Source organism: Spinacia oleracea, chromosome 3, assembly GCF_020520425.1.
Source record: "Spinacia oleracea cultivar Varoflay chromosome 3, BTI_SOV_V1, whole genome shotgun sequence".
Classification (NCBI taxonomy): Eukaryota; Viridiplantae; Streptophyta; class Magnoliopsida; order Caryophyllales; family Amaranthaceae; genus Spinacia; species Spinacia oleracea.
The window spans coordinates 17,258,633-17,273,648 of record NC_079489.1 but is presented as its reverse complement, the minus strand read 5'-3'; the positions used below and the strand labels follow the sequence as shown (position 1 = coordinate 17,273,648).

The 15,016-nt window shown below is 37.4% G+C and overlaps 1 protein-coding gene across 5 annotated transcripts; it reads left to right on the top strand.

Moving 5' to 3' along the window:
- Positions 1-476: 476 nt before the first annotated feature.
- Positions 477-14,209, top strand: LOC110802266 (flowering time control protein FPA). 5 transcript variants are annotated; one of them, XR_002537108.2, is made up of 7 exons: positions 477-951; positions 2,947-3,192; positions 3,642-3,770; positions 3,968-4,854; positions 7,701-9,049; positions 11,975-12,041; positions 13,864-14,209. XR_002537108.2 is itself a non-coding variant. In XM_022007715.2 (6 exons), the coding sequence occupies exons 1-5, from the start codon at positions 691-693 to the stop codon at positions 9,040-9,042; spliced, it is 2,865 nt and encodes a 954-aa protein (XP_021863407.1). In that variant the 5' UTR covers positions 477-690; the 3' UTR covers positions 9,043-9,049; positions 13,864-14,209. The 5 variants fall into 5 exon arrangements, 3 of the variants coding, with proteins under 3 accessions (XP_021863407.1, XP_021863405.1, XP_021863406.1); XR_002537107.2 differs by having other exon boundaries at positions 7,701-9,053; XM_022007715.2 differs by lacking the exon at positions 11,975-12,041.
- Positions 14,210-15,016: the final 807 nt, after the last annotated feature.

The following is a 15,016-nucleotide window of genomic DNA, read 5'->3' as shown; positions in this document are numbered from 1 at the left end:
CTAGAAAAAATTACTTCGTATTAATTTTGAATCTACACTAATATTACTCCGTAATTCCTGCACCTTTTGTGTGTTTAACGGTCCGTTTGGTAGCCGGTAATAAACGGTGAGAAAGAGAATAAATCATAGTGTTATTTGGCAAGAAATTAATATCATGATGTCCATGTTAATGAAATGTTGTCTCAAACTTGGTGTTTTTCTTTATAAATTTGCATTTTCACCTAATACCACTCCCCAAATGGTAATGGATGATAATGGAAACATATAAAGAAAAAAAAGATAATTTTGAGTGAATTAGCATTAATTTGGAATGTATATTAATTTTTCTTACAAATTTACATACAAATTCATTCACATTGACACCATTTATGACCGGTCGTTGAGCGAGTGACCACTGACCAGTCAGACCACCACAAGTCCACAAGTCCACAACATAACAAAACGGTTTGCTGATAAAATTGTGCGGCCACCAACTCACACTCACCGTCGTTTCGTTTTATATAAACACCACAATCCTCCCTTCCTCACATCTTTCTCTCTCTATCTCTCTCTCCTACTTTCAAATTTTGCAAGCTAATCACAAACCCTAATTTAATTTTTTATACACCCTGCAATTTCTCCCCCATTTTCTAGGGTTTGCTCTTGGAAATCCCCAATTTACAAACCTCAAATCCAGTAACTGCAACGCCTATGAAGCCGAAGAAGTACGCAACGGATACCGATTCATCTTCGAGCCATCTTTGGGTGGGCAATTTACCCCCTGATGTTACCGAATCCGAGTTAACCGAGCTCTTCGATAAACACGGGTTGCTCGATGGAATCACTTGCTACGCTACGAGGAGTTATGCGTTTGTTTACTACAAGCGTGCGGAAGATGCAGCTTCTGCTAAAGAAGCCCTTCAAGGGTTTTTAATTAATGGGAATTCAATCAAAATTGAGTTTGCCAAACCGGTTTGTTCTTTTCTTCGGATTCTTGTTATTATGTTAATTTGTAATCGAATTACTTCTACGGTTTTTGGTATGTTAATTCGATTAGTTATTGTTGTTACCGGGTTTTGTTTTCGTGAAATTCGTTTCGAGTTTAGACAATGCGTTTGGTTATAAGGGGATGGATTAGGGATTGCAATGATATTTGGGATGCCACGCTTTAAACAATTAAGTATTCAAGCTTGAATCTCGATCAAATTAAACACAATTGTTCATTTTTTGTTAACGCGATTTTACTTGCCATTTTAACCGGAAAAGAGGATTATGTGATAATTGGTTTTGTAGTTTAGAATCAAGGATTTTGGCTAAAAAGCCTTTAAAAATTTTAGCTGTGTTGAACACCAAAAAAACTGCGTCTATCAGCATCAATTCCTTCCTGTTAATTGGTTCACTCGCGATGATTTACTCATCTTTTAATGCTCTAGGTCTGGGATCGACTAGGAATAGGATTCAATGATATTCAATTCAATATCTAGTGTTTTATGTTGTTAAGTTATAAATTTTATTTATACCATAAGTTTACTACCAACTATTACAATTCATACTACCAACTATTACAATTCATAGCACAATCGAGAATAAATCTATTCATACCATACGTTAATTCGCACCAACTATTATTGCGTTACACCTTCTGTTACGGTTTCTTATAGGGACATCCCTACCAACATAGGGAACATTGTATACAACCTACAATAATTACATCTTCCAACTAAATACATTGTACCAACATTGGGAATATCGTATGCAAACTACAACAATTAACTCTTCCAACTAAATACATTGGCCAATTTTGCACTATTGCTGATCTTTATGAAATCGAATCCGTATCTACCAGATAATATCTACAGCACATTGATGCCATTGTTTCTTTTTACCTTGAAGCGCCCAGCTTGATTACTTACTCGTCAAGCTGCATAAATTTATGTGCCAAATTGGCAAACTAATTCTCAATGCATCAGCTTGACTGAGTTGACTGTAATTTCGTAGTTAGTGATGCCTTCTGAATCTCTCACGAATAGAATAACATGCAAATACTATAGGATGGAGGGACTGACGGGGTATTGAAAGCCTGAAGTTGTTCCATATTCTATAATCTTTTGATGCAAGTATCAAAGCGCATCACCTTCTTTGTTGCGAACATGAGAAATAGGTGTCTCCGCGAGATGAGGCTCTTGCTGCTTAGTCTACTACCACCTGCTGTTGACCTGTACATTTTCCCTCACTGCCCACAGGTATTGCATATTTCGGCTGGGGGCTGCCTTTTCCAGTGTTATGTAATGGAAAATCCCAAGCATTATGGTCATAGATAGAAACAGACTCTACCCCCAATCGCAAAAGAGTGTAGGACATAATTAAGTCCCAAATTTTGGGGTTTTGTGTTGCAAATCTGAGTTCCTCTTCCTTCTGATAACTTGTTCGTAGTAGGAGTTGCATTTTTGTTAGAATAATGGCAAGCATGTGAAGCCTATTTTGTCAGTTTAAGATGAATCTAATTTTTTTCGAGCATTCTTTCCAAAAAAAAGGATTGTGTTGGCTTCTAATATCAGAGATAAAACCATGCGAAGACTCGCAGATTGAGGGGTTGGGAAGTGGGTCATGAGACTCGTCTCTAGTTAGGGGAGAGTGAAAATGTCTGGTTTGTTTGTGAATCACTTGGTCATCATTGTCATCACAGATAGGATTATATATCAAAAGTATGAATTTGAAAGCATATTTTCCGCTAATTATCGCGATAGCATTTAGCTAGCTCTACATCCTATTAACAATATTGATGGCTCTCTCCAGTTCTGGGGTGTAGTAGTGTACTACTGTTCTGCTTGTTTATTGGAGCATGATCTTCAATTAAAAAGTTCTGTTATTAGTTTAAATTTTATGGGCTAGAAATTATTGTAGAATTTATTTATCTTTTAAGCTTTTTCATATACATATAAATTTATATAAGACCTTGGATTTCAGGCTAAGCCCTCCAAGCATGTATGGGTTGGTGGATTTGGTTCGTCAGTCACTAAGGAAATGCTAGAGGAAGAGTTGAGTAAATTTGGTTTAATTGAGGACCTTAAGTTCATTAGAGACCGCAACACTGCGCTTGTTGACTTTGCTAGGTTGGAAGATGCTTCAGCAGCAGTGAAGAATATGAATGGGTTACAAATTGGTGATGATCGCATTCGTGTTGATTTTCTTAGATCTCATCCTGCTAAGAGGGTAAGTAGATTACTTATTTTGTAAAAAATCTGTCAGAATTAAGTTTGTCATTTTAAATTAGGTGCTGCATTAGGAACATGTAGAGTTGTCACGTTGTAGCACTGCCTACTTTTTTCAATTCCGCCTCATTTTTTCAATTTTGTTGGATGAACCAAGGGTGCTGCAGTACCTTCTAGCACTGCAGGCCTGCAGCTGCTTGCTTCTCTCTCTATAAAATTTCTTTTGGCTGTCTTGTGTTCTTCCCTATATTAATTGATTCACAGAACTTGTAGCATGAATTTGCAGCAGTATTTTGGTATCACTTACAAGAACTGCATTAGCTGGCATAATTGCGTGTTTGGCCATCAACAAAATATTTTCTCAGAGTGCCCTCTTCTTTCTACATGTGGTGTTTTGATTACCTAACCATTTGTTTGGTATTTTTGCCCTTTTTCCTTCCTAAATAACAGGATCATTCTGATTTTCATGATACGGGGAGTGCACAATTCAAAGGAATGGGTGGTTTTGATCCATCATGGAATCCGGACAATACGAGGAACTATAATGAGCCCACATACCCAGGACAAAAGAGAATGCAGGTGTGCTGCCTTGTGTCTCTAAAATTTTATATTCGAGTTTTCCCTGACTCTTAAAAACGTCAAGCTAAATCATTAGATCCGTGGGTGTGTTTTGAAGGGAGATGCTTGATTTATCTAGTAGTGTATTTCTGTTTTGATTGTTTCATCTTATGAGGAACTGGCCTTGCAAAAGTCTTAGCAATTTTTTTTTTGTACAGCCATCTCAACCAATTGGAGGACGTAAAGGAGGTCACCCCAGTAAGGTTTTGTGGGTTGGATATCCACCTTCTGTTGTGATAGATGAGGAGATGCTGAATAATGCCATGATCCTACATGGAGAGATTGAGAGAATAAAATGTTTTGCTGGACGACATTACTCTTTTGTAGAATTTAGGAGTGTGGAGGAAGCAAGGCGAGCTAAGGATGCGCTGCAAGGAAGACTGTTTAATGACCCTCGAATTTCAATAATGTTCTCCAACAGTGACACGGCTCCTGGCAAAGATTTTGGACCACCATTTCCAGGATTTAGAGGGCAGAGGCCAGATATGTTTGGAAATAATGAATTTCCTTTTGGACCGCCCTTTATGGATGGGTTTCCTTCAAACCGTGCTATGCCGCCAAACAGTTTCCATGGACCTCATGCCCCTAATGGTATGCTTGGGCCAGGTATGCCAAGACCATTTGGGCCTAGAGGGAGTATGGATCCACTTTTGCCCAACCCAGATTTTCATGATCCCAATATGCTCTCTACCATGTCTGAAATGACGGCAAACGCTCCCGTTAACCAAAGACAGTTGTCTCCTTCTGCTGCTGGATTGCTTCCACCTCCTGCTTATCCAGGCAGGGCATCTTATAAGACTACTGGGTGGGATGTTCTTGATCCAAATCAGCCACGTAGGGAATCAAAGAGGTCTAGAATAGGTGATGAATATATTGCAAGTGACCAATCGTACAGTTCTGGTCCTCCTGACATGGGAGCTGCCAAAGGGAATGCTATGGGACGTGCTAGTGAGGATTATATTTGGCGTGGTGTCATTGCCAAAGGCGGTAATCCTGTCTGCCATGCTCGATGCATACCGATGGGAAAAGGACTAGAATGTGAAGTGTAAGAATTTCTTCTTTCATGTGGAGTTGACTCATTTGATATGGTTGCTTAAAAGTTCTATAATTCTGCAAGCTATGTTTTGGTCACCAGTCTCATGCTCGAGTTAGCTGTTTAAGGTTGTCTATTCATGCTGGGCAGTTATAATTACTAGAGTATTAGATCTATTTGGTTTTGGAACCTATCTTGCAGGTGATGCAGCAAGGTATGTGGCTATATTGGCTTAATATTACTGTGGTGGAAAGCTTGAAACTTTCATAATGTGATATAAAGTGCTGATTCAGCTGAGTATAATTTTCTATTTATATCTTTGGTCCTGTAGGTCTAAAGAATAAGAAAGCCTGTTTGGTCCCCACAGTAATAATTATTAGAGTATGATTTGGTTTTGCAGCCCATCTTGCAGGTGATGCAGAACGTATGTGGCTATATTGGCTTAATATTAGTGTGGTGGAAAGCTTAAAACTTTCATAATGTGATATAATGTGCTGATGCAGCTGAGTATAATTTTCTGGTTAGCCGTAGCCCGTAGGTCTAAAGAATAACAAAGCATGTTTGGTCCACTGTCCTAAAAACAGGAATTGGATTGAAATTAGTGGCAGGTGTGAAATCAAATCATTTTTTGGTGCAGATTTTTTTAACCTACCCTCATTCTTTCTGAGTTCTCTTCTACCTCTGTCTCCTTTTGGTCGTCGTCTTTGATCTCTTCACCTCGCTCTAGTCTCTCTATCCGTAGCTCTCTGGATTTTGATTCCATTCCAGTCAGCATTGGGAATAAAATAAAGTTTGTTGAAACAAATATCATCCACACCAAACTCATTCCGATAGTGTTATTGATGGCTATGAAAGTTTTAACCAAATACCAATACACCATTAATATAATCATAATCCTATAATCCCATTCTTTCAGTAAGACATTAGGCCGATATATGATTTTCTTCACATGTGATGCTTTCAAAAATCATATGAATCCAACTAACACTCTTGCAGGGACTTCTCGGGTTATAGAGCTTTGAACTAGCATAAAAAAGACATCTTGAGAAACCTTTAAAGATATATTTTACCCAAGCTATTTGTTGGAATTGGTTACTCGATTAATTGAAGAGAGGTTTAAAGAAAAAGGTAGAGTTAAAATGGACATCTCATGATCTACTCATTAGTTTGAGGTGATTCCAGTTGGAAGTGAAAGCTTGTTTCTATAGTTTTCCAACGCCTCATAAGCTCGTTTTGGATAAGAAATGAGAGAGTTATGTCAGTGTACGGCAAGCTGTTCAGGAGTAGGGGTGGTGCGGCCGCACGGGTTTGAGTGGTGGAACATGGAAGTGTCACAAAAGAAGCTACGTCTCGTGCCGCAACATGGAAGTGTCGCCCGAGGGTTTGTCAGATTTGCCCGATGTTTTGAACTGGGTTTGTGGTTTATATAATGAACTAGTACTAATACCTTTTGGGGCATTAGAGAGAAAGTTAGGGTTCTGAAGAAGTTCTTCGTTGTTCACCCTTATGCTTGTGAGTGAGAATTAGAGAGAGGATTTGCTCAATACTCTTGTAAACTCTAGTTCTAAAATCAATACAACACAGTCATTAGTCTCATAGGTCTAGGGTAAGTTTTATAGTCTTCAAGCACATTGCTTGAAGGATCTTCCCACCTCTCAAATTTTGTGTCTTCTTGCATTCAATTCTTTTTATTGTTGCAATTTGTTCTTCCCTAATTACTCCTATCATCACCAATTGCTCTAATACTATTCAAGTTCCTCCTTCGGTTACAGTCATTTTCTTTTATGAAAATTTACATTACAGTGTCTAGTTTCTGTTTCACATCTCTGAGTCAAGAGGTAAGCATTTTGAAACTAAAAGAAGGGTTATTAATTGTAAAGAAGCTTTGTGGTATTTATCTAACTTATTCAACACAGTTTGAAAGTGTGTAGGATGATTATTGAGTGGATAATGCTTTGAGGTATAGAGGCGGTATAGGAGTAAGGTTTTGGCATGTGTATTCAGGTCCATCTGCGGTTGATGTGTTGAGAGGTTAGACTGAGGTTCTAGTTGGTGATTGTGGATTATAGTGTAATTTTGAGATGTAGGCGATAGAATTGGGGAGTCTCTATGGATGCAATATGTAATTGGCTTGTTAGTGTTTTTTTCTAAAGTGTAGAAGGTGAAGGTAAACCTATGTCAAATCTGATGACTGAGTTGTCAAAGGATAAAGTAATTGATCATGAAGGGGGTGAAGCTTTCGTCCAAGAATTAAACAGTTATCTTCTATATTATTGGCCCTTAAATGACCTATCTGTGTTTGTCTTACTTTTTTTTAATCTTGTGTAGAGAGGTATCCATTTAGTAATTGTTTTTCTAAAACATGGTTTCATTTGGCTGAATTGCCACTAACTAGTTATCTACATATCTAGTTATTAATGTACTTTTTTTCTTCTGCCTTTTTTAATACCTGGTGAGAGAGTTTCATACACGAGTGCCGACCTTGATACGATCTTAGAACATATACTTTGGGTTGTGGACATTGTCATCTTGATACTTCTTTGTTATCTGTTTGCATGATTTATTTTTTGTGATTGTGGTCTGGACGATAAACAATACCTTTTTTTGCTGTTTGTCTGTTGGTGAGTTTGGGGAACGACTTAAAACAGGCGATGCTGGTATTGTGCAGCTGTGCCCTTCAATTCTAAGATACTCTGCTCTTTGAGTATACTTCATATCTCCTTTTTTTTATAATTGTTTTTAAATGAATAGCATGTGTCAAGTACTATTGGTTTGTGTGCTGACACAATCGAAGAGTAGCTGTATTTATAAATATCTAGTTGTCATCTCTGCTAATGGTAGATGTTGTTTTTTCGCAGACCAGAAGTTGTCAATTGCTCTGCAAGAACAGGGCTTGACATGTTGGCGAAGCATTATGCTGGTGCTATTGGGTTTGACATTGTCTTTTTCTTGCCTGATAGCGAGGATGATTTTGCTAATTATACTGAGTTTCTAAGGTATCTTGGTTCAAAGAACCGTGCTGGTGTTGCTAAATTAGATGATGGGACCACATTATTCTTGGTCCCGCCATCGGATTTCCTAACAGATGTTCTGAAAGTGACTGGGCCTGAGAGATTATATGGAGTAGTGCTTAAGTTACCTCAGCAACTCTCGGGTGGTCCTTCTCTTCCTCAGCCGGGACATCCGCCCCTCCCTCCTATTCAGCAAACAGAGAACCAGCTGGGGCCTCCTTCACATGAATATATTGCTCCTGAGAAAGAATTTGTTGCGCATATGGATTATGGCAGAGCTGTACACGATGACGCAGCACTGCATTCAAGAGCATCCTTCTCAAATGCATCTGTTTCACAAGATCATTCTAATGAAGGTGTTCCCTCTACACCACGACCTGCAGTCACATTAACACCTGAACTTATTGCTACACTTCACGCATTTCTGCCACCCAATTCCCAATCTTCGGTGGCTCAGAGTGCTCAGCCACAATTAAGTACTTCCACAACAGCACACTCACATCCTCATTCGACAAATGAGAAAGGAGTTTTCTCGCAGGGTTGGAGCCAACAGCCTCAAGTTACTGATGCAACTGGACAATCTCAACAGTTCGGGGGACAAGGGTATTCAAACGCGCCCCTTTCTTCTAATTTCCAGTCATATGCGTCCAACTTAAGCATGGGCAGCCACCCTATCCCAGTTCCTTCAGCAAATATGCAAATGCAAAATCCTGTATACAACTTCCAAGAGCAGGGTTCTGTTTCTTCCAGGCCTCCTGGTAATCACCCAGTTACAGCACAGAGCCAACAGTTTGTGCCAGCAATGCAGAATATGCATCATTATCACCCAGAGGCTCCTCATAATATACAGAAAGGTTACGGGATGGTGCATGGAGCACCTGCTGGCCCTTATGGAACAGCAGATAGTCAGCAGCATACTGATCCAGGTTCCTACTCCAATCAAGTTGGTGGTTCTAATCTTTCCCGTCCACAGATTACCTCAACTGGGAATATGAATTCAGAGTCTCAAAATCCACCTGAAAGAACGCAAACACTGCCATCTGGAGTTGGTCAAGGATCATCAGAGGTCGAGGTTGACAAAAACCAACGCTATCAGTCTACATTACAATTTGCTGCCAGTCTTCTCCTTCAAATACAGCAGCAACAACAGCAGCAGCAGGCAAGTCCTCATATGGGAAACCAGCAGTGAGATTTTGGTAGGTAGGTACATCTCATTCAACCAATTTTTTGTTTGTTTTGGCATTTCTTGATTACTGCTTTTTTGTATGATGAGCTTGGTAGCTGATTGGTGGTTTGTTTACTTCTTCATGTGCACACGATATGCAGTGTATTTCCTTTGTCTTTGTCTTTTTTGTTTTTGTTCTGGCCGGGGCCGGGGAGGGGGTTGGGGTGGATGGGGTGTTTTGAGTCCAGCAACACTAGATCCGTCTTCTGATTTATGTCTCCTGTTATGCTATGTTTGGGATCCGGGTATGTTGCAGCTTTCATAGCCATTACTGGGCTGTTCTTTTTGTCGTGCACACATTGAGTATTATACTATTATGGGTTGTCTGGTCGTTGAGTCCTTTTTCCATTTGGTTCAGGCGGGGAGGGGTGTCACTTTTGGTTGTGAAGATCGTCAAAATTGTCTCTGTATTTGCATTCTTGTGTTTGGTTTTAGGATATTCTTTAATCTTCTAATTAACATACTTCTTCTAGATGGATTTATATGTTTACACTGGCCTTATTTTGTTGATTTAAGGTTTCTGATTTAGACTTGATAGGCTGAGGACGAGATCCTGCAAGGTCTAGCCTTTTGCTATTGTTTAGAAATCAGAGTTGTCTCTTCTGGCCAAATGAACATACCTTTTTTTTGTGTGTTGTTCTCTTTTCCCCCATTCTCCATACTAGAATATCAGGCCAAGATTTCGAATACAAAAGCCATAACAGCCACCCAGTCAGCCAGCCACAGTAAAACCATCGTATCTATTATTTAGCACTTCTTGATTTAGAAGAGAAATTACAGACTGTATGCTGTAGAATCAGTTTAGGAGATGGAGACATTGTGTGTTGGTAGATTCTTTTTTCCGAGGGAGTGGCAAAATAGGGTATTCAGCATGTCATTGGGAGAGACCTTCAGAAGGTATATCTTAAGGGTGTGGTGGGTGGGTGGACAAGATGCAAGATCATAGTCTTGGCGTTGAGAGCTTGTTCTAATTTCTTTGGGTTGTGAAGTGTGGTAGATTACTTGTAGGAAGAATTGTTGAATATATTTTGCTGTAAAAGTGAGAGATAGGCGTAGCAGGTGTTGTGAGACGAGGCAGCTGTTTTGCCTGCTAAAAGTGGTTCGAAAGTGAAAATTTTGGGTTTTGAGAAATTTAACTACTAGAGAAATTCGGAGTAGTCTACAGGCCAGGTAGAGTGTTTCCGGCAGTCTTCTTGACATTTCCCTTAGTGGTTGTCAAACTGATACTATATTTTCCTTAGATCAGGTTCGATGTGCTTACCCTGCTAGCCATTTATTTATGCAACGGTAAAAATAACCCCAATACCATGGTTGAGCTGTTTCCTCCCTCTTTTACTGGTGTAGATGGGTTGGGATTTTGTGTATCTTTGTGTTGCTGCCTTTTATGTTTGAATATTTACTTAACCCCCTCTGGCGTGCATCCCTTCTGTGCTTAGTATGACTGATGCTGTGATCTTCGATATCTTCTATTAAATCATGTCATAAGATGCCTTTTGTGCATTTGGTGCTTGCATGTGTAAACAAGTTGATATTATTTCTGTATGATTTGCTTGTGTTTTATTTGTATAGCTTCGTTCTATGCGGAGTACTTCTTATTTGTTTGGCCCTCCTAACTAGTAAACTTAGTCTATTTGTTGTAACTATTGACTTAATGTTTTTTTTATTCCAAGTGTTTTTTTTAATATTTTTTATATATTGAGGATGCCTTCTTTATTATTTCCTTTCCGGATGGACAAATTTCAGTGGATTACCTACTGCTTGTTCATCCACCTTACGAACCAAACGAACATAAAATGAGATAAGACGTGTGGGGGGTTGGGGTTGCAGAGTATCCTAATTACTACGTACTAGTGAATTGTAAATTTTGAATTCATGTACTGTAATGACTAGGGCAGACTAAATGAGGATTTTGTAGGACTTGACAAATTGTTTGCCATATTTTGGAATTTGGGACGCGCGAAGTTGCATGTCATAAGTTGTGGTTTGGGATGGAGGAAATACGCGGAGTAGGATTGGGAAAAACCGTGTTTGTAACTGCCAGTACAGTGAACCATTATGTACAAACTAAAAAAACAGGGGTTAACTTTGGGGTTGAATGAGCTAAGATCTGTGCGGATACATTAATGTTAACTAAAGCATTGATAATGAATGTGTAATTGGAAAAAAAAAACTGGAAGTCAATTGTGCTTCTGGTGAACACTTGAACCTATATAAAATTCTCAACTTGTGATGTTATTTAGGACATGTAATTTGTATATTGGAAGAACCTACTGAGTTTTGTAAATTCCGATTTACCCCTCCCCTCATCTGGGCCCATTTAGCTTTAAGCCTTGCTTCATTATCGTGATGCTATTTTCAACCTGCCTAAGCTAGCCTGCTGCAATTACTGGCGAAACGTAAATATGAGAATCTGTATTTCGTCCTTCAACTGCCCCCTGTTACGAATAGTGTGGCGATAGGACGCGGAACTAAGGACTGCTTACGTTCTTTTTAAATTTACATAAACTTAAAAAGTCTATTAACTCCAAAGTACACCAGTTTTGGGATGATTGAGCGACAATGTTTGATTGCACTGTGCTGTATGAAAAGTCGATAACAACTAAATTACTCCGTATTCAACACTAGTGGCCGGAGAGAGGGACTAGGTTATGTACTGTTTTCTGGGCAATATCCAGTCAAAAAATAACAATTTATCGCGATTTTAGCAGGTTTAGATGCATGTTTTGTTTAGGCAGTCAAAAGTCAAAAGTCAAAACTAGTTCAACGGTAATACTTGGTACTAATCAATGCTCTGCTATTTAAACCGAATGCCGTCTATGTTGCGAATACATTTGGCGTGTTATAAAATAATATCTTCTTTATGCCTTTCCTCAACGAATGATATGACATAATGCAGATTAGATTCAATATCGAGCCTTCTCAACCCAAAAGCCAACAAGGCATTCCCATCTGCGACTATGCGTGTAAGTAAATTACGACTCCCCCTATATCCAGAAAAATATATGAATAAACAGGTTAAGGGATTCGACAAAATTACTGCGTACGTTTAATCATTTTCATCACGAAAGCCTATCCTCGTGTGTTAGATTCAAATTTAAGCATCCTCAGGTGTGTGTTATGTGCGTATTCAATTTATTTAACCTCACCTTGCACCGCTATTTCATATTTTTCTCAATTTTTCCAATATTCTTTACATTTTTCATCCTCACCCAAAATTAATTGATATATATATATATATATGAACTCGGAAGTACAATATATTGCCTTAGACATTACTTTCCTCGGTTCAAATTTCGTTCACAAGTTTCGCAACTAGATGTTTACAAGTTTGGTTACTATGTGTTTTAAGACTAAAGTGACGGTGGACGTTTCTCATCTTTCCCGTTCACTCCAACTCTTTATTACATTATAACTAATCTCTAAATTTAATTATGTAATTATTTATTGGTAATTACACTGACTTATTTTTTTAAAACGATTCAATGCTAAATTACCAAGTCAATTAGTTATAAATATAGTAAACCATAATTGAACTTGTGGTTTTGTATTAAATAATTGGCCAATTGAATTGGAGGTTTTTCTCCTTGGGTGACATTACATTATCATTCTCTTCTACAAACATAACCAGAACAAAAGAATACAAAGCATATCTTTGTCGGAAGCCCGCCACCACGTTGGATTTGAGGGGATGGAGGGAAATGGAGGGTTGAAATTTGAGAGGAACAGAGAGATTTAGAAGAGAGTAAGTAGTGCCTGAGGGTGGTGATTTCCTTTTTGAGGTTTTTAAACGGTGAACGAAATGTTTAAGTTATTGGATCTTGATCCACGTGATTGTGCGACAGTAAGGTTTAAGTTAGTGAATTCAGACGTTAATTTTTACGGTTTGGTTCTTTATGTAACCGCCATTTAAATTGCTGGTTAATTGCCGAACATGAAAAAAAAACTAAGTTATGCTTACGTGGACAGTAGATTGAGAATTATATGAAAATTTGGCGTATTTCAAAAATTTTGACATCTTCTTGGATTTTTGCCAAAAATCGATCAACATTAGCTTTCATATCTCCGCTTCAATTGAGCAAGGAGAAGAAAAATAAAGAAAACCCGGAAAAGAACTAAAAAATAAACCATTCTATCATCCTATTATATAAGGGAATGCATGAAATAATGTGAAAGAAAGAAAAATAATTAGGGGGTGTTTAATGTTATTTCTTTATTTTAGTGGTGCAAATGGTCAAATCTTTATTATATTATACAAGGAAACACATGAGGTGATGTCAACATTGTCTATTTTACTCTTCATTTTAATCAGAAAATTATAAGCAAATTTAACCCAAAATATTTTATATTTACCATAAAAGGAGGAATCATTTTAAAATATGTTTACCCAAATCACAAGATATCAAAACTAGGAAAAAGTATGAATGAAAAGGGGAAAAAAGTAATTCACCAATTAATTGCTTCGTATTATTGTGTGTGCATTTTGAAATCATAAGCACGTGCATAGAAAGCTAGTTTTATATAAAAAAAACTACTCCGTATTTTATACAAATGACCCCACGTCCAAAGAACCAGCTCCGCCCCTAACTGCGAAAGCATACCATAAATGTTTACGTCAAAGCCTACAAATACGCAAAAGTATTTTGAGACGACGCCACGATAACTTAGAAGTAGATTTACTTTACTATACTATATTCTGTAATTTTTTGCGAATTTAAATGTCGAAAAATAACCTTTAATTATGTCTTGATGTAAATGATTAACAAATAATTTCCCCCTGAATTTTAGGTTGTAGAAGCTGAGATTTTCTGTCTGCATAATTACGAGGGACATTTGCTGATGCAGCAAACTCTCATCACGTTCAGCAAACTAGCAAACTCTCATCACGTTCAGCAAACTCTCATCCCGTTCATGGCTTTTCTTTTTTAAATAGTTTATTTTTATTTATTTTCTGTTAGTTCTTTTTTTTTTTTTTTTTGACAAGAAGTAATTTTTTGTTAGTTGTGTTATTTTTTTCCCCCTTTGTAAGAATTTTTTTGTATTGGTTAATAGCAAGTTGGAAAAGGCATAAAATCATTCAATTGTATCAACTCTTTTTATTTTAATACAAATAGAATTAACGATAGTTTCCGTAGTTCGTACATAATACTGTATATTCCAATATTAAATACAGAGAAAGCGAGAAAGTCATCTTTTACAAATACACGAATAACATGATAACATTAAATTAGTAAGGAAAATTTGGTAATATTAATCCAACCTTTGGCCGATTTTCTTTTATTAATCCCACCACAACATAATTTTTAATAATCCCACCTTTACTACCCAACGACTTTTATTGTGTCTAACAGGTCATAAACCTGTTGTAGGCGATAATATGTCCCTATGTGGCAATACTATCTTTCAATATATTTAGTCATTATCATCAATTCATCACCAGCTCGTTGACTTTTTCACCGGTTATCGATCACTTAAGCCCAATGAAAGTCGTTAGGTAGTAAATGTGAGATTATTAAAAAATATGTCGTAGGTGGGATTAATAAAAGAAAATCGGCCAAAGGTTGGTTTAATATTACCAAATTTTCCAATTAGTAAAAGAGTTCAAAGATAGACTCATATAATCATAATATATTTCGAGGTATTAACTTAGGCGTTGTTGTGTTCACTTTCTTTTCACTTATTTCAAGAACATGTTATGATAAGTTCAAGAAAAATAAGAGTTGACCAAGTACAACTTATAACTAAAATAAGTTCTACTAAATTCAGATAAAATAAGTGAAAATCAAATGAACAGAACACACACTTACTCCTTATTTTATTATCCATTGTACGTCTATGCTAAGGGTATTTTTTTTTCCAGTATAATCTAAATAGGATGTTGTTTTTGGTAAATACTCAACAGAATAATTCAAATATGAAGTATAAAAGAACTTGTTACATA

What these genes read in the sequence shown, in the direction of transcription:
- LOC110802266 (XM_022007715.2), top strand. Translation starts at nt 691, where the DNA reads ATGAAGCCGAAGAAGTACGCAACGGATACCGATTCATCTTCGAGCCAT. An exon ending in GATCTCATCCTGCTAAGAGG is followed by an intron (nt 3,193 to 3,641) that starts GTAAGTAGATTA and finishes CCTAAATAACAG; the next exon opens with GATCATTCTGATTTTCATGA. An exon ending in CAGGACAAAAGAGAATGCAG is followed by an intron (nt 3,771 to 3,967) that starts GTGTGCTGCCTT and finishes TTTTTTGTACAG; the next exon opens with CCATCTCAACCAATTGGAGG.